Below are 24,658 nucleotides of genomic sequence, written 5' to 3' on the forward strand. Positions count from 1 at the left end.
CAACAGAAAATTATGCGAACAGCCCGATAGCAGCAATAGTTCTGGTGACTTGAATCAGTGAGCAGAACAGATACGATCTGCAATCGCAAAATATTGTTTAGACCGTAATGCAAACTATAAACTTATTTATTTATATTTCTCAGCACTTCCAATAAATCTTTCTGGAATTTTTTTTGCGTGTTGATGAGGTCCTCGACCATCTTTTCCTGCCTCATATCAAGTTCTTCCTTTTTCCTGTGAAGGTCCTTCTGATCTTCGAGTCGCTCTCTGGCTATCTCGCACAAATGCTTAAAGCGGAACTAGTAAAATAGGATAGGAGAGCGGTAACAGCAAGAGTAAATAAAACAGAGCCCTACTGCCCAGAAAGTTTAGTGGTGGAGAGACGAAGAACAGTTCGACACACGAAATAAAATATTAAATTATGTTACGGAGTATAGTTTAAGATTGTAGGCTGATTAGAGAGTTAATTAAAAGATTATTTTGTCAAAACACTGGCTATTCATGCAAAATAAAAGAAAACGAGGAGCGCAAAACAAACACTCATCTGGTCACTACGAGAGTAAACGAAAGAAAGGAAAGGAATTAAGATCCCATTTTTTATAAAGTTTTTGCCGCTTAAGTTAGTTTCCGTGAGAAATATGTTTCCGTTTTTCTAAAAAATGATCACCAGTTTTTTTTGTGTTTCAAAAGTAAATCGGGAATTCTTCGCGATATTTTAAGCTGCAGCTCAAAAACTGTAGCAAAACCAACCACAAATTTTTTTATGTTCTATTTTTATGTTCCTATTGCTTGTTTCCCTCTAAGTAATTTAAATTCTGCCGATGTGGCAACCATTCGTTATCAACACTTAACTGGAGAAGGTCGCGTATAAATTCTCGACAGCTGAGTTACAATTAAATATTTGTAAAGGTGTGAGGATTTTTTGAAGTTGGATGTTCTTAGTTGTAACATAATTGCACACTCACAGGTTTTTTAAGATTCAAGCTTTCGTATATAAGTTGTACACTGTAAATTACGTTGCATTAACAATAACTGTGCGTTACTTATTGATTTTAGGCCACATTTTGTCATCGTTGGATATACATATATGTAGAACAAACGGCGAACATGCACTCTCAAGGACAGGGCCCACAATCGCAGTCGTCGGCACATTCCCTATTGCAACAGCAATCAATTGTAACAATCAACAATGCAGTTGGGAAACAAAATGAACATCAGCAATCCCTATCATCTGTCGGTAAGAATACGGAAAACACAGCTAACACATTAAATGTGTATGTAAACATATGTGCGGTGTGCATAACATATATTCGTATTTCCAAATAAAATGATTTTGTGCAGGCATACTTGAATGGATACAGAATAGAATAGAAAATACACATACAGCAGGCCCTAGAAATTGTATGTGATGCAAACTAATTATTTAATTTATACTTTCATTTGCTACTAAATCTTATATTTTATAATCCAGCTAACCAGAGGTTGAATCGTTTTATACCAATGGCTACCTAAATCACAAATTTCGTCCATAATACATATGTAGTAGGTATGTGAATTTGCGACAAAAAAAAAAATGCAGTTTCATACAGAAAGCGGCAAAACTGGGACTTGTTTGCAATGGTATTATATTGACTGCCTGTTAATGTTACATAGTCAAGAATATACATACATATGTACATATGTATGAATGCATGTACATACATGTGTTTTTGGTCTGAAGATTTTTTCAACTTATGGGTCTAAACCACAATACTCTATTAGGATATAATAACACAGTTATACGAGCTATTATCTAAGATGTCTAATCAAATTTAATATTTATTATTAGATAAATGAACGAAAAATTTAAAAGTGGGAGTAAAGCTTAAGCGCCTTAACCAATAGCTCTGCAGTAAATGATTTCGTCAATGATTTTGGGCGGCTGAGTTGTTCCTGAATCTTAAAAAAAATACTCAGTCTTTGGTGAGGCGTAGTTAGTACCAGTTTCTGAGAAAATATGCCTGGTACTGTAGTTTTTGATTCCACACTTAATTTGTCACGACAAACATAAATAATTATTTTTGCACTAAAGGCGAAACTAGTTGAGAACTTAGAATTTAGAAAAAAGCAAGTATTTGGCTCAAGACGGTTTTGTTCGTCAAATGGCTGTGATTAACTAGCGATTTCCTGAAATGAAAATAAAGTGATTACAAAATTTAAAATGTTAAATTATGCTGATGCAGATAAATCAGAAAAATCTTTCCAAAACTATTAAAATTTCTTCGGAATTCGACTTTTTAAGATTATCAGGTAGGCTCTGGGCTGCAATTACTTTGCGGATTACATTTTCAGCCAAAACGTTTCGTTTTAAGGTGCTCCCGTTTTCAAAAATTTTCGGCATCGATATCTGTTGAGACAACGAGCTTTTTCGCTGACTATGATTGTTCAATAATTTCACGAATTAATAATTTCCGAAACGTTATAAATTTTATTATAGGTATTTTGTGTGTTGAGGGTGGCCGAAGATGCCAGAGCCTTTTACAATAGTATTAGAGTGATACACTTGGATGAGGAAAGCGAGCCGATCTCGAGCCAAAGTAATAGATTGGGGACAAAAAGGGTCTGTTCTCCAACTATATCAAGCGGTAACTACTAGAGCAGGCGCAGCTGCTGACGGCTTAGCGACGGCATAGGAAAGAAAAGATAACAAGAGCGAGCATAGATAAAGACTAGATGATTAAATGAGAGCATGTTGCTGAGCGAGCATAGATAAAGCTACGCTTACGTTACGTAAGTTTAGTATAATGAACAAAATGGAAAGGAAAATGAATTGATAGGCAATAGAACGATGGTACAAAATTTACACTCGGGCTTCGCCCGAACAATATCTTTCCTTTTCTCATCGATTCTGGCTAACAAAAACCTGGCTGCTTCGAAAATATGCAGCGTGATAAAAACGCCTTTATTTTTGCAATTGCTTGTTTTAAAGCAAAACGACGGCAGATAGTTTTCCGTTTAAAAAGATCAAGACATCTTAGATGCAACAACTGTGTATTTAACATATCTGACGAGCTGAAAGTAACAGAATGCATCATCTATTTTTTCCCCTTTGCAATTAAGATTATTTTTGTTGTATAAAAAGCCATTTACTTTTCATTTCGTTGCGGAAAATTTTTTCGTTTTGAAAACGAAGAAATCTTTCAGAATGTGAAAACGGGAGCACCAATTTATGTGATTCAAGATAAAGACTAAAATTGAGATCAAGATGGCAAAGAAGAAGACGATTACAGCAGCATGTAATCAATGATATTGTGAAACGCCTTGGGCGTAGCGCACGGGTGGCATTCTCTTAGTTACAGTATATAATTATGTATTTATTCCCCATAATTTCTAAGATGGGATAATTTAATGTGTTATTTTTTAGGTTTACTGGAGTTGGCTCATAGAGAATACCAAGCTGTGGATTATGAAAGTGCAGAAAAACATTGCATGCAATTATGGCGTCAAGATAGTACAAATACTGGAGTGTTGTTATTGTTGTCATCAATTCATTTTCAGTGCAGAAGGCTTGATAAGTCTGCGCAATTCTCTACTTTGGCAATAAAACAAAATCCTGTACTGGCTGAAGCTTATAGGTAAGTGATCAGATAAAATCTTACAGATGTCGTATGAAACTATTTTCAATTAATTTAAATTATTATAATTATGAATTATATATTATGATTTTAGCCCGATTTTATAATGCCAAGTAGCGCTAATAGGGGCAGCCCGTGTGTCTTGACCATGCGGACGATGACAGAGTGGTAGTGGGTCTACCAAAAATCTGAGAGGTGATGTCTACCAATGTTATTCGGAGGTAATTTGTCTCTGGCACTGGCACATTTGTCAGTACCCTGGAAGCCCGAGGTGTCTGTGTGACCCGAGACACACGTGAGTGGGACTCGGTTTAGTTCAGCTCTTCCACTGTCGCAGAGATGAGTGTACTTGTGGTTTTACAGGAAATAAGGGATTTAATAGAAGTCGAATGTCAGGCTTAGAATGATAGTTTCCTCGTTGAGCCGCGTGGCACTTGTCAGATCTACCATGAGGTCCAGAGCTACCTGCTATGTAGATTTCATGAGACCGAGTCATGCTGCTCGCTGGACTCTATGACGATTTGGTATATTGGTGGAATTTTGTGTATGCCGTCTCTCACCTAACTATTAGAATGATACCTTATATCAGAATGCATCCCACAAAAGTGGATGATGGCGATTTTAGTCACTTCCGTCCGAAGCTCTTTCTACAAATGTAGAATGCTCTCATTGCCTTATTCTTCCATTCATCGTTTTTATCTTCCAGAAGAGATTGGAGTTTAGATTTAACCATGTTTGAAATCGAATCGTTCCACTGGTAATTTGAATCTTGTATTTTCTTGAGAACAGAACATGTTCGGGACTCTGACGATTCACTCCAAAACTGTTGTGACGTTCCTATCTTGTTGTCTGTAGACTTAGGGCGTGACCTTGTTTTCCAGGATGGGGGGCTATAACTACTCCGCCACCCATCGGGAAATGGCAGGGTGTTTTTAGATTTTTTCCAGTGCATCGTATCGACTCAATCTTCAGTCCCTTTCTTTGGCGAAAAAAAGCAATACTTAATGCTAACTTATGGCGAGTCTCTTTTCAATACGCCCAACGACTTCCTGTAGTGTAGTCTCAACTGATCTACCCCTAGTCCTCGCACGCTAGTCGTAAGCGGATCGAAAAAGGTATAAAAGCTCGATCGGGCATTTTTGTTTTTATCACCTGAAAGTGTGTCTCATATCTACTATGGCGGCTACATGATATCTTATAGTGGTCCGAAATGTTGTGGGTTGAGTACATAATTGTAATGTCTTTTATAACTAACAAGATTTTTTCAGAAAAACTTTATGACTAGCACCCAGCAAATTATTTGCCGCAATATTGTAAGTTCTTTTCTCCAAACGATGTCATTTGGAAGCATTAATTGAATGCGCGAATGATCTTCATGAACAGGTTTGAATATGAATCTGTGCCGACGAGCAAGAAGTTCAATTATTCTGGTGGTTTCAAAATTTTTATGTAGAATGTTTTTTTTATTTTGAGCGCATGGCAATGGGGAATTCTTTACCAATAGCATCAAAAAGCTTATTCGGATGAACGAAATATCGAGTCGTACTCGATGGCTTTATCTCCTGTTCTTCTTGTGCCTCTTGTGATTGGGAGTTACGTAATTGCGACATGCTCACACGCGCATTTTCTATATCTTATTGGATTTATTCTTGTATAGTATTTTACAGTAAAGAACACACACAAAAATAGATAGCATACTTGATTATAATTACATTTTGTGTGGGATACTTTGAGATTGTTTATACAGGTTGGTTCACACAAAGATCCCAGAGCCCTCAGAATTTATGCTAAATTTAAATTTAAATTCAATGGTTTTTCCAAATTTTAAAAGTCAGTTGGGAAACATTTTTATTATATAGATAAATTCATTAGACATTAATTAACGTCTCTTTTTCTCATAAAAAAAAAAAAATAAAAATGTCAAAAATTACTAAAGCTTATATGGCAGGCATATTTAATTTTGCTCTTGCTATGCTATTATCACCGAACTTGGGATGAGTAAGTCTTCTTTACAAATTTGACGAATTTCGTTCGGTTTGGTAAAGGGAACACCTGTCTCAGTGTGTAAGCGGAAGACCCAAAATAACCACGATCGTAGGCCAGCAAAAATGTCACTCTTTAAAATACTCTAGAAAAGGCACCAATACACAGTAGGCGAAATGGCCAATCTACCCACCTCTATTTAATTCAGAATTTAATGGTAGAGTCTGCTGAAACTATTGTGTGGTATCGATTCTCAATACCTTACTGAGTATGAAAGTAATTGCCATTTTCTTTTTCTCTCATATTTCGTGAAGGGTCAAACCTAACATATGCTGAAAGAGCTGTTATGAACAACTTTTGGCTCCTTTTTTGTTAAGCTGGCAAAAAATTTGTGCAAGCGGTGCGGTGCGCTTCTTATCTATGGTCGGCTATGTTTGCCGAGCTGTGCGACAACGTGGCCCTATTTGCCACTTGTTGTCTGTTAGTCGCATGTACTGCTCTTTTATGATGAGCTTGCAGGTGGCCATAGGCATACAAATATCCTCCTTATCTTGGAGAAGGGGGTCGTAGTACCAGATCTGGCCAGCTCGTTCGCTATGCAGTTGCCCTCGATGTCCCGGTGTATAAGGCTGATAGAAAATTGCTGAGCCACCTCGTGAAGAGATCTGCGGCACTTCGCCACAGTAGCCGAGTTCGAGGAGATCGCGTTAAGTGATCTGATCGCAGCTTGGCTATCGCTGTAGATGTTTAGATTGGTTGCCGTGGTGGTAACCGTGTGAAGGCAGTACTGAGCCTCCCTGATTGCTGTAACTTCCGCTTGGAAGACGCTACAGTGATCCGGAAGCCTGAAAGATTGCCTTAGCTAAACACTGTTCAGAGTAGATTCCTCCTCCAACCCTGCCGTCCAGCTTTGAGCCATCCGTGAAGATGCTTATGGCCCCGTCTGGGCCGGGGAGTCCCTCGAGCCATTCGTCTCTATGAGGGATGATTGTGCTGAATGGAGTCTCCGTGTGCTCCCTTGGAACTTGATAGTCCGTTCTTGCTGGGACCATGTTGTTATACCCGATATTCAAAATGAGTATTGGGGTATATTAGATTTGTGGTAAAATTGGATGTGTGTAACGTCCAGAAGGAATCGTTTCCGACCCCATAAAGTATATATGTATATTCTTGATCAGCATCAATAGCCGAGTCGATTGAGCCCTGTCTGTCTGTCTGTCCGTCCGTCTGTCCGTCCCCTTCAGCGCCTAATGCTCAAAGACTATAGGAGCTAGAGCAACGATGTTTTGGATCCAGACTTCTGTGATATGTCACTGCTACAAGAATATTTCAAAACTTCGCCCCGCCCACTTCCGCCCCCACAAAGGACGAAAATCTGTGGCATCCACAATTTTAAAGATACGAGAAAACCAAAAACGCAGAATCGTAGAGGATGACTATATGTTCTAGAGTGCAAAATCTGAACCAGATCGTATAATTATTATAGCCAGAATCAAGAAAACAATTTCATTCTTTCTCGCTCTGTCTCTCTCTAACGCGCAGGTTTCATAGTCGGTTTTGCCAATTGCAAAATATGAGTTCAAGGATCTCAGAACCTATAAGAGCTAGAGCAACCAAATTTGGTATCCACACTCCTGTGATATCGGACCTTGACCGTTTTGTGTCAAAATTTCGCCACACCCCCCCGCCCCCGCAAAGGACGAAAATCTGGGGCATCCACAAATCTCAGAGACTATTAACGCTAGAGTAACCAAATTTAGTATCCGTACTCCTGTTAGATCTCACTATAAAACGTATATCTGAAAATTTCGCCCCACCCCCTTCCGCCCACACAAAGGACGAAAATCTGTTGCATCCACAATATTGCAGATTTGAGAAAACTAAAAACGCAGAATCATAGATAACGACCATATCTATCCGATTGCTGAATCTAGATCAGATCATATAATTTTTATAGCCAAAAAGAACAAATCAATTTGCACTGGCTACGCAGCGCGCGACGTCGCGACATCACGCTCAGACTGATTTTCTGTCTCTCTCGCACGCACTCTTTGTCGTGTCGTTTAATATTAGCGGCGTCTGCCGGAGGAGAGCCATACTGACTTAGTATCGGGTAGAACTGTAGAGTTGCGGTGTCCGTAGCAACTCACAACGTTCCCCCTCGTTTTTATTTAGTATAGATGAGTGACCTATGTGTTGAGGTACCCATTGTTCAGAGTCCCTAAGACGTATTGCTGCCATTTCTGCCCGCTCCTTTCCTGCAAGGTCAAGGCTCTGGAGGCATAACATGGCGTTTAGCGCATCATTTGGAGTAGTTCGAAGAGCTCCACTGATGCAGAGGGCGGCCGTTCCCTGAACCTTGCCCAGCTGATTGGTGATCGTCCTTTTTGTTAGGGCAGGCCACCAGACAGTAACTCCGTAGAGTATTATTGGTCTGACTTTTGCCAGATATATCCATAGGAATATGCTTGGGCTCATGCCCCACTTTAGGCCGATAGCTTTTTTGCAAGTGTAGAGTGCTGTCGTTGCCATCTTCACCCTATCCTTGACATTCAGGTTCCAGTTAAGCTTTTTGTCAATTTCCAACCCTAAGTAACTGCCACTGTCGCTGAAGGAGAGCCTGTATCCATTTAGTATTGGGGGGTTGAGGGACGGGACTTTGTATTTTTTTGTGTAAACCACTAGTTCCGTTTTCGAGGGATTTAGTCCCAATCCGCGCGATTCTGTCCATCCGGACAGTCGAGCAAGCTTTGCGGTCATTAGGTCGCATAGTGTTTGGGGGTATTTCCCCGCGAAGATAATTGCAACGTCGTCCGCGTATGCCACTACTTTACAGCCCCCCTCTTCCAGGTCGCATAGAATCTTATTGACTGCCATGTTCCACAGAAGAGGAGACAGAACTCCCCCTTGCGGGGTTCCTCTGTTGACATACCTTGACTGAGTGGACGATCCCATCGATGATATCACCGTCCTGCGTATGAGCAATTGATCAATGAGCATCACCAAGTGACGGTCCACCCCCAGGTCAGTCAGGGCTTCTGTAATGGCGCCCGGTGTGACGTTGTTGAAGGCTCCCTCGATGTCGAGAAAAGCTATTAGTGAGTATTCTTTGAGATGCAGCGATTTTTCTACACTCGAGATCATTTCATGAAGTGCCGTTTCCGTGGATTTTCCTTTCCGGTAGGCATGCTGCGCACTTGAGTACAGCTGGGGACTTATGGTTGTCCGTAATTGTAACCCGATAAGTCTTTCAAAGGTTTTGAGTAGGAAAGACGATAAACTGATTGGTCTAAAGTCTTTCGGGGTTGAGTGTGAGGCTTTGCCTGCTTTAGGGATGAAAACTATCCTGGCCTTAAGCCATGCTTGCGGTATTGTGCATACCGCCAGTATCTTCCGGAAGAAACTATGTAGCCAGTTGATGGCCGTATCCCCGGCCTTCTGAAGTTGGGCCGGGATTACCTGGTCCGGGCCTGGCGATTTAAACGGGTTGAAGCTGTTTACTGCCCAACTTATGTTCCGTTTTGTAAGGATATGGTCCATCGATTCTACCGATCCCTCTCCTTGGAGGTGTGTCGGCTCGGTTGTTGTGCATCCGGGGAAATGCGTGTCGAGCAGAATGTGTAGGGACTCCTCACTGGAGTTGGTCCACGTACCATCATTTTTTTTGAGGTAACCTACCGAAGGGGTAGTTTTTGAGAGAACTTTCCGGAGTCTTGCGGCCTCCGACGTTTCCTCGATTTCGGAGCAAAATTTTTGGCAGGAGGCTCTTTTAGCCTTCCTCGTTTTCTTTTTGTATAGTGCTAGACGGGTTTTATAGTCTGCCCAGTGAGTATCCTCCTTAGCTCTTGTGGCTCTATTGAGTAGAGTCCTACAAGTTCTACGAAGGGTGTCTAGTTGCTTAGACCACCAGGGGGGTTTCTTTTTCCCCCTTGGTCTGGTAGAAGGGAATGCTGCCTTGTAGGCTTTGTTGCACGCATCCGTAAACCTGTTCACAAGACGGTTTAGGTTGTCTTCCGTTTTCGGGCAATTAGGGGCGTTAGGAGGCCCCATTTGGCTTTTCTGGGGTTGATATAGTCGGTGGGTTTGGGGATCTCGAAGGATAATATCGTCTCGATATACCTGTGGTCTGAGAAGGAGTGGTCTCCGAGGACTTTCCAGCTCTTGATTGTGTCTAGCAGTTTGTTTGACACTAGCGTGAGGTCAATGACCTCCTGCCGATTTTTAATTATAAACGTGGGGTCGTTGCCCCGATTGCAAATGAATAAATTTGAGTTCAGGATGAAGCTGAACAGTGACTCACCCCTTACATTCGTGTCCTTGCTCCCCCATTGGTTGTGGTGGGCGTTGGCATCGCAACCTATATGTAGGTCTTTGTCCGTCCTTTCGCTGTCGCTGTCTATTTTGCGAACAAGGTCGTTGGGAGGATCATCCTCCTCGTGGGACATATAGGACGCCACCAGCCTGAGATGATTCCCGTTTAGCTCTAGGCTTGCCGCCGTGTTATCGCCATCGCTATAATTATGGAGCAGAAAGATATTTAAATGCTTTCTCGCAAGTATGCAGGTACGGATTTTACCTTAATTTTGGGATACAATGATCTTGTATTCCATCGTCCCCAATCCACAGACCTTGCTTCCTACCACCCAAGGCTCCTGGATCAGGACTACGTCGGCTCCGCTTGCGTCTAAGCGGAGTATGAGAGCAGCCGATGCTGCTTTACAGTGGTGGAGATTTATTTGAAGGATCCTTAAGACCATCTTCAAGATTCTCCACCACCGTTATGTCTGCGTCCGAGTCGTCTGAGACTCTCTCTCGGCACATTGACTCAAAGTCGAGCATCAGATCCGTCTCCGAAGAGAAGCCTTCCTGGTCTTCCATCCTGCACGTCTGGGTTGACGACAGAAAGCGCCGCAGCCGCCGCGTCCGCTTTGTACACCTTGATGGTGACCAAGCTGAAGCCGAAGTTAAGCTCTCCTTTTGCTGCCTCTATCGGGGCCAGCGACTCTTTATTGAGAACGAGCACTGCCTGGTTAGTCGGCCCCTGTGTCGTCTCAACCTTGGCTACCTTCCAATCCGAGGTCGGTAGTCCTGGGTTGCATCTTTGCAACATCTTGAGGATGCGTTCTGGCTCCTTGAAGGTAGCCGGCACCCAAATTCTGGCCCTCGGTCTGCTGGGCACCTCGCTCCAGTCGACTGCGACGAGTTTCGCCCCAGCATAGACCTCGCCGACCTGCGCTACCGCCGCTTTATAAAGCTTTACGGAGCGCTCGTCTTCGCAGGCAATTATCTTGACGTTGCCCTGGAACCACCCCATGTCCTTGCAAACTGGCGGTGGTCCTGGGTCTTCGTCGAGGAGGTCGAAGCAGCGGTCGGCCAGTGCCGCTTCCACCCACTTCCACTGACTCCTTGGGATTCTTTCCTCTGCGCTCTCCTTGGCAATCTGCGCAAAAGAGACATTTGGCAGCACTCTGGAGCGCTTTGCTGCCGGTCCCGGTGTCTCCTGCGAGCGCTGCCTCTTGGCTTGGGGAGCCACCTTTTTCTGTTCCAAGGTGAACTCCGGGAGCACGGCCGAAGCCCATTCCACCTTCTTCAGCCAGTCGGCTGATGGGCTGGCTTCACTGCTGGCGTTTTGCCGACGGAGTATGTGCCCTGCACTCCTCTTTTCGGCATAGGTGTATCTTTTGGCTTGGGCGCTTGTCGACGGCAAGTCAACCCCCTCCGCTTTACCAGAAGGTCGGGCAGCCGCAGTATTGCTTAGCTTTCTTTCCACGGTGTCAGCTTCGGGAGTTACCTTGCCACCCACTCCGGATTCGGGATGGGACCCCCTAGGGTTCGCACAGGCACCTTCCACCTTACAGGTATTCCCTGCTGTAGAGCCGGTTGGGCCAGGCCTTTGGGCCGCTGCCTTTCCGTGCTTGGGATTGCTCCCGGTTGGCATTTGGGGAGCGCCGCACTCATTTGTTTTTTTGGTGTTTTTTGTTGTTTTTATTTTTGTTGTTATACATCTTGTTCCCACGAGATGCAGAGAAAGGGAAAGGTCAGCCCGGGCAGAGATCCACGTTGCCCGGGTAAGGCATCATTAGAACAGGGGGCTGCCAAGTCCCTGACCCCTCCGTTAGCGACTGGGCTAGTTTTTATACCGGGCCCACAGCCAGGCTGACTCTCGGCACGGGTCGAGTAACACACTTAGTACGGCCCGGTGTGAGGTGGGTGTGGGGGTTTGGGATGTGGGTAGGTATCGTGTATGGATGGGAGTGTGTGAGCTACTTACTGAGGCTAGCTAACACCCGCTGGCTGTCCGGGACTGCTTATTTCGGTACTCTCCCGTGAGGGATGCCCGCTTATTCGCAGCTGACCTACCGAAGTAGGCCGTTCGCTATCCGCAACCCGCGACCCGTCCGGTGGCCTCAGCTAGGCCCCCTTTGAGCTACCTCACGAGCTCATCAGACCAGAGTGAGAATGAAAAAAGACAATAATTTCAATTCAAAGAGATCCTTTTCCTTAAGAGATTTTAATTTATTCTAAAAAAGAGCATGTATCCACTTTTGCACGTTTCAAATTATTTTACTTTAATAATTTTTTAAAAATATTTGTTCCCAAGGGCCTTAGCTTTTATCATATTCCGAATAAGTATTGGTATAAGTATAAGTATAAGTGGCTGCGCATCTTATATTTAGCAAGAAGCATAGGAACTAGACCACGGAAGATTGTAAGAAGGTAATTGGGTCAGATATACCAAAATAAACCGTTTTCAGTTTGATCGAAATGAATACTACTGGCACAGCTCAAGTGGAAAGCTGAAAAATCATCAGGTACAGGAAACAATAAAGCATGGACGAGGAAGCGTGATGGTGTAGGGCTGCTACCCTTGGTGGAACGTTCTCCAATTTGTTAAAATCGATGGAATAATAAAGAAATAACATTATCTTGATATTTAGGAACCCATTTTGTCAGATTTTATAGACAAATGTGTCTTCCCCATATCCGAGATCACTTTCTATCAAGACGGTAGCCCGACACACACGGCTAAATTCGTGAAAAATCGTCCAAATAATTCGAGTTTTCACTTAATCCATTGGCCTCCTCAATAGCCCAGATCTAAATCCCATTGAAAATCGATGGGCTCTGTTTAAAAAACATTGGAAAAGTACGAGTTTGCACCAAAGGGATTGGGTGAGTCTTTGGGAGCGCGTGAAGTTGGAGTGGCGCTTGATACCTTGCCAGTACCTACTAAATTTAGTCGCCAGTATGCCAATACTTTATTAAAGTATTATTAAAGTAAAAAAATTTTAAACGTGCAAAAGTGGATACATGCTCTTTTTTTGAACAAATTAAAATCTCTCAAGGAAAAGGATCTCTTTGAATTGAAATTATTGTCTTTTTTCATTCTCACTAAATTAAAGAATCTTTAAAAAAAATCACAAGGATTGATTCATTTTTAAAGATTTTACAAGCGCTTAAAGTGAAAAGTGATAAACATGTATCCACATGTGCTCGCCACTGTATGTCCAGTAGGAAGACCGCCAAAAGAGTTGGCAGATTGTTCATTCAAAAAAAAATTAAACAGAGCTTAATCTCTTGAAAAAAAATCATCGAAGGAGGAGCCCATGTTGGCGGCACTTTAAGCTTGTACAAAGGTGAGGAGGAAATGCTTCTAAAGTTAAATCATTGCTCAATTCAGATGAAGAGGTCGTGGCAAAAACAATAAAATGTGCTAGCAGTGATCTCAAACTTCCTATTAAATTTAGTACTGAGGAAGCTTTGGCGATTAATGTAGAAAAAAAAAAATCACAAAACTAAATCTCGCAACGCAAATATTTTTCCAAGCAACGATTTATTGAAAAACGCAAAAGTAAAGTGCTCTAACCCGAAAGTTTTCACGTAAAAGTACGATGAAAACAAAATTCGTTCTCTTTCGTAGTGATCAGACGCGTTTTTGTTTTGCGCTCCGCATTTTTATACCCGATACTCAAAATGAGTATTGGGGTATATTAGATTTGTGGTAAAAGTGGATGTGTGTAACGTCCAGAAGGAATCGTTTCCGACCCCATAAAGTATATATATTCTTGATCAGCATCAATAGCCGAGTCGATTGAGCCATGTCTGTCTGTCCGTCTGTCCGTCTGTCCGTCCGTCCGTCTGTCCGTCCCCTTCAGCGCCTAGTGCTCAAAGACTATAAGAGCTAGAGCAACGATGTTTTGGATCCAGACTTCTGTGATATGTCACTGCTACAAGAATATTTCAAAACTTCGCCCCGCCCACTTCCGCCCCCACAAAGGACGAAAATCTGTGGCATCCACATTTTTAAGGATACGATAAAACCAAAAACGCAGAATCGTAGAGGATGACTATATGTTCTAGAGTGTAAAATCTCAACCAGATCGTATAATTATTATAGCCAGAATCAAGAAAACAATTTCATTCTTTCTCGCTCTGTCTCTCTCTAACACACAGGTTTCATGGTCGGTTTTGCCAATTGCAAAATATGAGTTCAAGGATCTCTGAACCTATAAGATCCAGAGCAACCAAATTTGGTATCCACACTCCTGTGATATCGGACCTTGACCGTTGCGTGTCAAAATTGCGCCACACCCCCTTCCGCCCCCGCAAAGGATGAAAATCTGGGGATATTCACAAATCTCAGAGACTATTAAGGCTAGAGTAACCAAATTTGGCATCCGCACTTCTGTTAGATCTCACAATAAAACGTATATCTCAGAATTTCGCCCCACCCCCTTCCGTCCCCACAAAGGACGAAAATCTGTTGCATCCACAATATTGCAGATTCGAGAAAACTAAAAACGCAGAATCATAGATAATGACTATATCTATCAAATTGCTGAATCTGGATCAGATCGGATCATTTTTATAGCCAAAAGCAAGAAATCAATTTGCAGTGGCCGCGCAGCGCCCGACGTCACGCTCAGACTGATTTTCTGTCTCTCTCGCACGCACTCTTTGTCGTGTCGTTTAATATTAGCGGCGTCTGCCGGAGGAGAGCCATACTGACTAAGTATCGGGTATAAATGTAGAGTTGCGGTCTCCGCAGCAACTCACAACGTTCCCCCTCGTTTTGAAATATTATTTGATTCTAATTTTGTTCAAATTTCTTATTATGGAGTTTTCTGTTGTATGTGCCAAAAAATCATGCAATAAGCAGATCACCCACGATCAGCCGATTATCCCCTGCTGGCTCTGCGACAGCGTAGTGCACGCAAAATGCGCTGGATTTTCTGGCCTTGTGAGTGATGCCATTTCAAAGCGTAATGGTTTGCACTACAGTTGCGAGGCATGCCGTGCGGTGGAGAAAGACATGGTGGCTTTCATGAGGCAGACGCGGAAGGGCTTTAAGGAGCTGACCGTTGGCTTTAAAAAGCAATACGATCGGCTCCTAGCCATGGAGTCTCAATTTGGCAGTCTGCAACTGCTGAATGAGTCTCCGAGGCGTAAAAAGGTCACTCCGCGGGATCTGCAAGTGCCGTCACTCAGCCGCTGGCGGCCGAAAAATTGACTCCGACCACTCCAAGTGTGCAGCAGTTGATCTCGTATGCCACTCCAAGGGCAACGACAGCTGCTGGCGATGCAGATTCGGTAGCCGAATTCATCGCCTCGGAGAACGTGCAGCCAAGTACGTCTGCAACGTCCGTGGCCGTGGTGTCCCTTGGTGGAAAAGTTCAATTTCTCTTATGCCAGGGAGATAGCTTCATTTAAGATAAGTGTCTCCCCAACTCATTTTGGCACCATTTGTTCTGCCAAATTGGTGAAGGAGTTCAAGGCTTAGAAGAAGAATAGGCCCCAAATAACTCCACAAATCATCCCAGTGTGCCATCCTCCTCCTCATTTTCCCGCCCTGCTTTAACCCTTCCGAAAAACTAACTTTTCTTTTAGTAACATATCAGAACGTTATAGGCTTACTTAGTAAGCTCAGCATTCTTTTCCGGGATAGTGTTGCATTTGCTTCCACGTTATTGTGCTTACCGAATCCTGGTTAAAGCCGGACATTCTTAGTTCCGAGGTTTCGGCAGGTCGGTACACAACTTTTAGGAAAGATCGTTCGTCTCGACGTGCAGGAGGGGTTCTGATTGCAGTGGACTCTAACTTCCCGACGGAACACTTTACAGTCCAAGTTCAACAGGAACTGGAATTCCTGTGTGTAAACGTGATTCTTCCCGCTTTTGATATATTCATTACTTGCTCGTATATTCCACCTTCTTCGGAAGATCATATGATAGTTCTTGGCGACTTCAACTTTCCAGGAACTGTTTGGTCTTCGGTAAACGAGTCTAGTATCCTAGTGCCCATGTCACGACATGACTTTGTTGACGGCTTGCTTGACCTGTCCCTGTCTCAAGTCAATCATGTGAAAAATTCCTTGGGTCGATTGCTTGATCTGTGCTTTGTATCGGAATCGACCATAGTGTTGTTAACCCGAGCCCTTCCGCTCACTATACCTGAAGACGCCTACCACCCTACTTTTGAGGTGTCGCTAGATATAGGACCAACTGTATTGGATCGGTCGAGTAGGCTACCTGAACGTGTCCGCTGCTTTCGTAAAGCCGAGTTTGCGAAGCTTAATAACCACATTAGGGATTTTGATTGGTCCGCTTTGTACTTGTGCACTGATGTCATAAAAGGCACAAACATTTTTTACAATGCTCTTGGCACATTTTTTGATTCTTGTGTCCCGCTTTCTTGTCCGACTAGATCTGGAAAACCCCCTTGGTTTACCAAAGAGTTATCCAGTCTAAAAAACTTAAAATCAAGACTTTATAAAAAAATTCAAGAAGTGGGTTCTCCTACTTCTCACTCTCGCCATGTAATAGCTCGGTCAAACTTTTCAGTTCTTAATGCTCAATGCTATAAGAACTACCTATCTCGATGCAGGATACGTTTTTCTCAGGACCCCAAACAGTTTTACTGCTTCGTAAACAGTAAGCGTAGAACGTCCGCACACCCATCCTCGCTATCATTTTGTAACACGTCGGCAAATAATGATCAGGCAATTGGCGATCTGGTGAGAGAATCACCCTGGTGGATGATCTGGGTGTTATGTTAGACCCCAAGTTAAAGTTTTCCGAACACATTTCTACCATGGTAAATAAGGCCATGGGCGTGCTTGGTTTTATAAAGAGGTGGTCAAAGGAATTTGACGACCCCTATATAACAAAGACTCTCTATACCTCGCTGGTTCGTCCGATCTTAGAATACGGCTCCTGTGTATGGTGCCCTCAGTACAAAGTACACCAGGACCGTATAGAATCAGTACAGAAAAACTTTTTACTCTTTGCTCTGCGGGGCCTTAACTGGGATGCGGGTGTAAGACTCCCATCTTACTCTAGTAGACTACTATTAGTAAACCTCCCATCCTTAGTTAACCGTAGAAAAATGCTTGGTGTGATATTTATGCACAAATTGATCAGGGGTGACATAGACAGCCCTGATCTGTTGAGCCGCATAAACTTCACGATTCCTATTAGACTGACTAGAAATTTTATACCGTTGTTCCTTCCACTTTGTAGATCGAATTATTCCTTGCATGAACCGTTTAGGGTCTTATGCTCGGATTATAATACCCTCTACCATATTATATCCACCACTAATTCTCTAATTATTAAATTACTAATCCTTACACACCTTTCTAGTAATTAGTAATTGTAGTGGTATTTGTATTTTGATTGCATGCTTAGTTTCTTAGTAAGTTTAGTGCTAATTTTCCTCGAATGTTAGTCTAATAGCTATCTTTCTTGCATGTTCGCGTTCGGTTCGACTACGCACCGTGCGTCATGCGGCAGCGCCCCTCGGTCGGTTGGGCGGGAGGAGGGCTGCGTTTTGCCTGGGATCCGCGCGTAACAGCCTTCTGCTGGTTTCACACGGGCCACTTGACGGTGCAGTAACTGCATCGCCTCTTGAAAGATGCAGTCATTGCATGTCAACGTCCAAGTAAGATTTAATGCATGCTCTTCTCTTTACATCTGAGCCAGACTGATAAAGTTTGATAAAGTTAAATATTTAATATTAGATGTCAACTTTGAAGAAGACTTTTTATGTTCCAATAGTTTAGATTAAATAAATTTAAAATTACATAAGTTACACTGGCAAACTATCTTTGGAATGGTATTTTAAATTCTTTAAATATTTTTAAGGATCGGAAGTATCGATATTCGATATAGTTGACCGATTCTACTGAAATTTTGTACAGTCATCCGGCTATTAACAATCATGTTAAACTAAAAATTTCATTAAGATATCTCTTAAATTGCGCTTGTTACTAATTTAATGTCACTAGATTGGCCGTTTCGCCCACTGTGCAATGGTCCAAACTCAACGTAACTCAAGAATATATATACTTTATGGGGTCGGAAACGATTCCTTCTGGACGTTAGACACATCCGTTTTCACCACAAATCTAATATACCCCAATACACATTTTGAGTATGTTACTTACTTACTTAGTTTAAAGAGCAGTGCCTTTGGCTCGACTCACAACATTCTCACTCGTTTTAGTTCTAGACTGATATGATTCTTCAAAACATAAACAAATCGAAAATTCGATTATTAATGTTTAGATTTTGAACCCTTACTGTATTCAAATATTGGTTTTATAAATATCTAAACATATTTAAATTTGTTTTAGTAACTTAGGAAACGTTTACAAGGAACGAGGGCAACTGCAGGAAGCTTTAGATAACTATCGCCGAGCCGTGCGTCTTAAGCCTGACTTTATAGACGGATACATTAATTTAGCTGCTGCATTAGTGGCTGCTCGAGATATGGAATCTGCAGTACAAGCGTATATAACAGCATTACAATATAACCCAGCAAGTTTATACTGATATTATTTATTATTTTTAACTGTAACAGAATTTTTTACAGGAATTGTATTGTGTGCGCAGTGATCTGGGAAATCTTCTCAAGGCTCTTGGTCGCTTGGAAGAAGCTAAAGTATGTATTAACATCAAATCTAATTATTTGTAATATTAATGTATTATTTCATGATAGGCTTGTTACTTAAAGGCAATTGAAACCTGCCCTGGATTCGCAGTTGCATGGAGTAATTTGGGCTGTGTTTTTAATGCGCAAGGGGAGATTTGGTTAGCTATACATCACTTTGAAAAGGCGGTAACACTCGATCCAAACTTTTTAGACGCATATATAAATTTGGGAAACGTTCTTAAGGAGGCCAGGATATTTGACAGGTTAGTATGCTCTTGATAATAGTAAATAGTCATAGGATAAGAATTTTTAATTAGTGTATTGGTATGTACAACCAAACTAAACTGCGATAAAAAAAAACGAGGGGGAACGTTGTGAGTTGCTGCGGACACCGCAACTCTACAGTTATACCCGATACTAAGTCAGTATGGCTCCCCTCCGGCAGACGCCGCTAATATTAAACGACACGACAAAGAGCGCGTGCGAGAGAGACAGAAAATCAGTCTGAGCGTGACGTCGGGCGCTGCGTAGCCAGTGCAAATTGATTTGTTCCTTTTGGGTATAAAAATGATCCGATCTGATCCAGATTCAGCAGTCTGATAGATATGGTCATTATCTATGATTCTGCGTTTTTAGTTTTCTCGAATCTGCAATATTGTGGATGCAACAGATTTTCGTCCTTTGTGGGGGCGGAAGGGGGTGGGGCGAAATTCTGAGATATACGTTTTATAGTGAGATCTAACAGAAGTGCGGATGCCAAATTTGGTTACTCTAGCCTTAATAGTCACTGAGATTTGTGGATGCCCCAGATTTTCGTCCTTTGCGGGGGCGGAAGGGGGTGTGGCGCAATTTTGACACGAAACGGTCAAGGTCCGATATCACAGGAGTGTGGATACCAAATTTGGTTGCTCTGGATCTTATAGGTTCAGAGATCCTTGAACTCATATTTTGCAATTGGCAAAACCGACCATGAAACCTGTGTGTTAGAGAGAGACAGAGCGAGAAAGAATGAAATTGTTTTCTTGATTCTGGCTATAATAATTATACGATCTGGTTGAGATTTTACACTCTAGAACATATAGTCATCCTGTACGATTCTGCGTTTTTGGTTTTATCGTATCTTTAAAAATGTGGATGCCACAGATTTTCGTCCTTTGTGGGGGCGAAAGTGGGCGGGGCGAAGTTTTGAAATATTTTTGTAGCAGTGACATATCACAGAAGTCTGGATCCAAAACATCGTTGCTCTAGCTCTTATAGTCTTTGAGCACTAGGCGCTGAAGGGGACGGACAGACGGACGGACGGACAGACGGACAGACGGACGGACGGACAGACGGACAGACAGACATGGCTCAATCGACTCGGCTATTGATGCTGATCAAGAATATATATACTTTATGGGGTCGGAAACGATTCCTTCTGGACGTTACACACATCCACTTTTACCACAAATCTAATATACCCCAATACTCATTTTGAGTATCGGGTATAAAAAACAGAATACATATAGCTATTTTGTACACCCTAGTATTTTTTAGTGAGTTTTTCTTACGTACATTCCCACCCAAGTGAATACAAGAAGGTTAGGAACATTCTACTAAAACGTGTAAAGATCATTCGAATTGACTAACGCAATATGATCCATACAACTCCCCGCTTGTAAATTCTAAAAAAATGGAATTTCAATTAAAGAGCTTTAATGACAACCCTGACACATGCACCATTTCATTTAATTTTGTATACCCGATACTCAAAATGTGTATTGGGGTATATTAGATTTGTGGTGAAAACGGATGTGTCTAACGTCCAGAAAGAATCGTTTCCGACCCCATAAAGTATATATATTCTTGATCAGCATCAATAGCCGAGTCGATTGAGCCCTGTCTGTCTGTCCGTCCCTATCAGCCCCTAATGCTCAAAGACTATAAGAGCTAGAGTAACGACATTTTATATTCGGACTTCTGTGATATGTCACTGTTGCAAGTATATTTCAAGACTTTGCCCCGCCCACTTCCGCCCCCACAAAGAGCTAAAATCTGTGGCATCCACAATATTGAAGATACGAGAATACTAAAAACGCACAATCATAGAGAATGACCGTATCTATGAGATTGCTGAATCTATATCAGATCGGATCATTTTTATAGCTAAAGGGAACAAATTAATTTGCAGTGGCTACGCAGCGCCCGACGACATGTTCAAACACGTTTTCTGTCTCTCCCGCACGCACACATTGTCGCTCAATGTAGCCATACTGACTATGTATCGGGTATAAATGTAGAGTTGCGGTCCCCGCAGCAACTCACAACGTTCCCCCTCGTTTATATTTTAAATCGAGAAAAAAAAACTACGACACTAGGATACATTAAAAATAGACATAACAAGACCGGAGATGTAAGATACTTAGTAATTTGAAAAAAATAATCACAATCTCTGATTAAACCATGAAAAAAATTACCAAATCTAGCATTAGTGTTATTGAATGTGAAGCACCTGTATCCAAAGTCAATCATTCAATTCCATTCATTACCCCTGTGATAGTGAGATTTCCAAATCTCGAGTCCATGGTTTTTTTCCGGGGAATCTGGTACCGTTTTGTCGATAGCTACATTTTCTTGCAAAGGTTATACTGAGTTTTGCGCTGTACAGCACATTTGTGCGCTTAAACCCATTATTCTTTTTCGTTTTCACAAATTACCACGACCTCGAGAAAGCCGAATTGTTTTTTTTAGACACGTTTATCTGTTCGTCAACTTTTTCGGAGAGGCAACCAACTGGCATTTTAGTTCGAAATTGAGAAAACGGCTCTTAATCAATCTCGCGGAAAAAGTTCTGATAAACACCTAACTTAAAATAAGCAGTCAATTAACTTAGCGCGCTGACACGTATAGAAGAGTGTTGGAGATTGAAAAACTTTGTGTTCTTTTTTAACTAGGGTATTCCCCAATATGTTTAATACAAAAATAATACACATCAATGCCTACAAATTTTGTAAAGGGGATTTGTAATCACAGTACATTGAAACACTTCAATGATTTGTGGCGTCAGCTATTGCTGTATTTTCGGTGACATTTATTAGGAAATGGGTACGTTTGTGACGTGTAAGTATACATCTATATGCAATGTGACGACTATTATCAACTCCTAATCAACTCGAATTTATTTTGAGTGGCAATATGCATGCATCTATATGAATACATACGAGTCGATATAGCCAGTCTGTCTGTCTGTCCGTCCCGATGAGATGTCAAAGACTATAAGAGCTAGAAACTAAATTTTGTAACCAGTCTCCTGTGATACGCAACCCCAGCCAAGCGCTTACTCATTCTCTCACCAGTGTTGCCAGATTTTGAGCGCTAAAATAAGCTAGATTTTACAAAAATACAAGCTAGAACAAGCTAAAAATTGTAAAAAACAGGCTAAAAATAAAACAACACATAGATATATACATTTATAATTGTGTTATTATTTCATCCAATTCGCTATTGCTTGAATCGGTATATTTATCGCTGGAACGTATTAAATTTAAATATTTCTCCGGTAATTGATAGTTGTGACAACATTTTCCATGACGGCGCAATCCATATCTGTAAAATTCAAAAGAATTTTAGTCATATTCATGAAACAATTAAATATTTCTAAAACAAACCTTATATTTAATATTGAGTTTAAGGAATTAACGGTCATTTTGTTCCTTAGCTTGGTCTTAACAATATTCATTTGACTGAATACACGTTCAATAGCAGCATTTGACCACGGTAGACTTAAAATGCCAATGGCAAATAAAGCGATTTCTTCAAAAGGCTTGTTTTTGCCAGCATCTTTATAAGTCAGTACTTCTGACCAAAATTGTATCGTGTCATCTGTACTTTGCCAAGGGACTAATTGAATTTTGCCATATTGGGCAAGAATTCCATCTATATTCTTATAGTTAAAGTGTTCCAATATGGAAATGAGATCATTATGATTTTTATTATGTTTGAGTACATTTTCTGCTGCAAAAACTTTCTAATGTTTTTGTGTTTTCTAATTTTCTAAGTTTTTCTAATGTCTCAAAATTATCTGGAAGTCTGAAATTAAGCATCAGATTATTATTTATTTTTAATATCAAATCCAATTGAAGCTTACCTTTCTCTGAGTTGGATAATTAGCTCCTTTATAAAATCCTTGCACATCTCTCTGATTTCGTTAACTTCATTATTATAATTTTTCTCTTTAATTTCCTTTTCAAATAAATATCCCATATATTATGAAGACACAGCAAATTCATCCAAGTCATCTTTCAAGACATCAATCTTTGCATCAGGCGGTATTATTTTATTTTTGAGGAAATCGATGCTTGTCGATGAAAATTTTGTTTGTAACCTGTTTTTGGCATGTTTTACACATTTACACATTTCACGATCACCAACCAAGTTTCTGTATAGACCGAAACTTTTCAACGAAAAGAAACCATAAATAAATTCTAAAATACCATGATACACCAAAATATGTACTACAAATATACTTTTTGTTCGATTTGTCTTAAAAAATACCAAAAAATACATGTAGGATATAAAAAGGAAAAGATAAGCAAAGTGAAATTAAAAAAGGCTAGATTTAAAGCTATAAGCATTTTCATAATTTTTCAAGCTGTTCCGCTTTCAAATAAGCTAGATCTAGCCTTAAATAAGCTAAATTGGGAACGCTGTCTCTCACTCTCAATGCGCAGTGTGCGCCATCTATCGGAGAGGAGCCATATTGCCTGACTACCGGACATAAAGTAGAACCGCGGTCTTTGCCGCGTCTCACAACGTTCCCCCTTATTTTTTCTTAGAAATAGTTTTACAAAAATAAAATATTATTAAAAACGAGGGGGAACGTTGTGAGTTGCTGCGGACACCGCAACTCTACAGTTATACCCGATACTAAGTCAGTATGGCTCTCCTCCGGCAGACGCCGCTAATATTAAACGACACGACAAAGAGTGCGTGCGAGAGAGACAGAAAATCAGTCTGAGCGTGACGTCGGGCGCTGCGTAGCCACTGCAAATTGATTTGTTCCGTTTGGCTATATCTGATCTGATCTGATCCAGATTCAGCAATCTGATAGATATGGTCATTATCTATGATTCTGCGTTTTTAGTTTTCTCGAATGTGCAATATTGTGGATGCAACAGATTTTCGTCCTTTGTGTGGGCGGAAGGGGGTGGGGTGAAATTTTGAGATACACGTTTTATAGTAAGATCTAACAGGAGTGCGGATACCAAATTTGGTTACTCTAGCCTTAATAGTCTCTGAGATTTTTGAATATCCCCAGATTTTCGTCCTTTGCGGGGCCGGAAGGGGGTGTGGCGAAATTTTGAAACAAACTCGTCTCGGTCCGATATATTAGGAGTGTGGATACCAAATTTGGTTGCTCTAGCTTTTGTAGTCTCTGAGATCTAGGCGCTAATGTTTTACTCTAAGCAAAGCCGCCTATGATACGTGTTTTAGAGAGAGACAGGGCGAGAAAAAATTAAATTGTTTTCTTGATGCTGGCTATAATAATAATACGATCCAATTCAGATTCCGCAGTCTTAAAGATATGGTCATTCTCTACAATTCTACGTTTTTGGTTTTCTCATATCTTTAAAATTGTGGATGCCACAGATTTTCGTTCTTTGTGGGGGCGGAAGTGGGCGGGGCGAAGTTTTGAAATATTTTTGTAGCAGTGACATATCACAGAAGTCTGGGTCCAAAACATCGTTGCTCTAGCTCTTATAGTCTTTGAGCACTAGGCGCTGAAGGGGACGGACAGACGGACGGACGGACAGACAGACAGGGCTCAATCGACTCGGCTATTGATGCTGATCAAGTATATATATACTTTATGGGGTCGGAAACGATTCCTTCTGGACGTTACACACATCCACTTTTACCACAAATCTAATATACCCCAATACTCATTTTGAGTATCGGGTATAATAATGGATTTTGCTAAAAACGATAGCTATTCATGTTTATAATAAAATATCCAATTTTGAAAGCAATCGGTTGAATAGATTTTTTGGTACAGAAAACGATGTTTCGAGAAAAATTCGTTTAAGTATTGAAAACTGATCAAGTGCGCTTCGAGATTTCGACTGTAACTTTGTCAAAACTTTGAATTC

General features: G+C 41.3%; 1 protein-coding gene and 1 long non-coding RNA gene across 5 annotated transcripts in view; one reads left to right on the forward strand and one right to left on the reverse strand.

Moving 5' to 3' along the window:
- The first annotated feature begins 816 nt into the window (after positions 1–816).
- Positions 817–24,658, forward strand: part of LOC117188490 (UDP-N-acetylglucosamine--peptide N-acetylglucosaminyltransferase 110 kDa subunit-like) — a 46,288-nt gene continuing 22,446 nt past the window's right edge. For 2 of the 4 annotated variants that reach the window (XM_033392439.1, XM_033392438.1), the window contains exons 1-6: positions 817–909; positions 1,057–1,237; positions 3,404–3,614; positions 18,232–18,415; positions 18,471–18,539; positions 18,597–18,793. In XM_033392439.1, coding sequence (XP_033248330.1) covers positions 1,108–1,237; positions 3,404–3,614; positions 18,232–18,415; positions 18,471–18,539; positions 18,597–18,793 — 791 coding nt within the window. In that variant the 5' untranslated portion in view covers positions 817–909; positions 1,057–1,107. Of the gene's footprint in view, positions 910–952; positions 968–1,056; positions 1,238–3,403; positions 3,615–18,231; positions 18,416–18,470; positions 18,540–18,596; positions 18,794–24,658 lie in introns of those variants that run through there. The other 2 variants (XM_033392436.1, XM_033392437.1) reach the window with 2 other exon arrangements.
- On the reverse strand, positions 21,112–23,362 carry LOC117188492. Its single transcript, XR_004472604.1, has 3 exons — positions 22,657–23,362; positions 22,178–22,598; positions 21,112–22,115 (listed from the first exon to the last, which is right to left on the reverse strand). It is a non-coding gene; the product is annotated as an uncharacterized LOC117188492 (long non-coding RNA).

The sequence above is a fragment of the Drosophila miranda genome, chromosome 3 (assembly GCF_003369915.1).
Source record: "Drosophila miranda strain MSH22 chromosome 3, D.miranda_PacBio2.1, whole genome shotgun sequence".
Lineage (NCBI taxonomy): Eukaryota > Metazoa > Arthropoda > Insecta > Diptera > Drosophilidae > Drosophila > Drosophila miranda.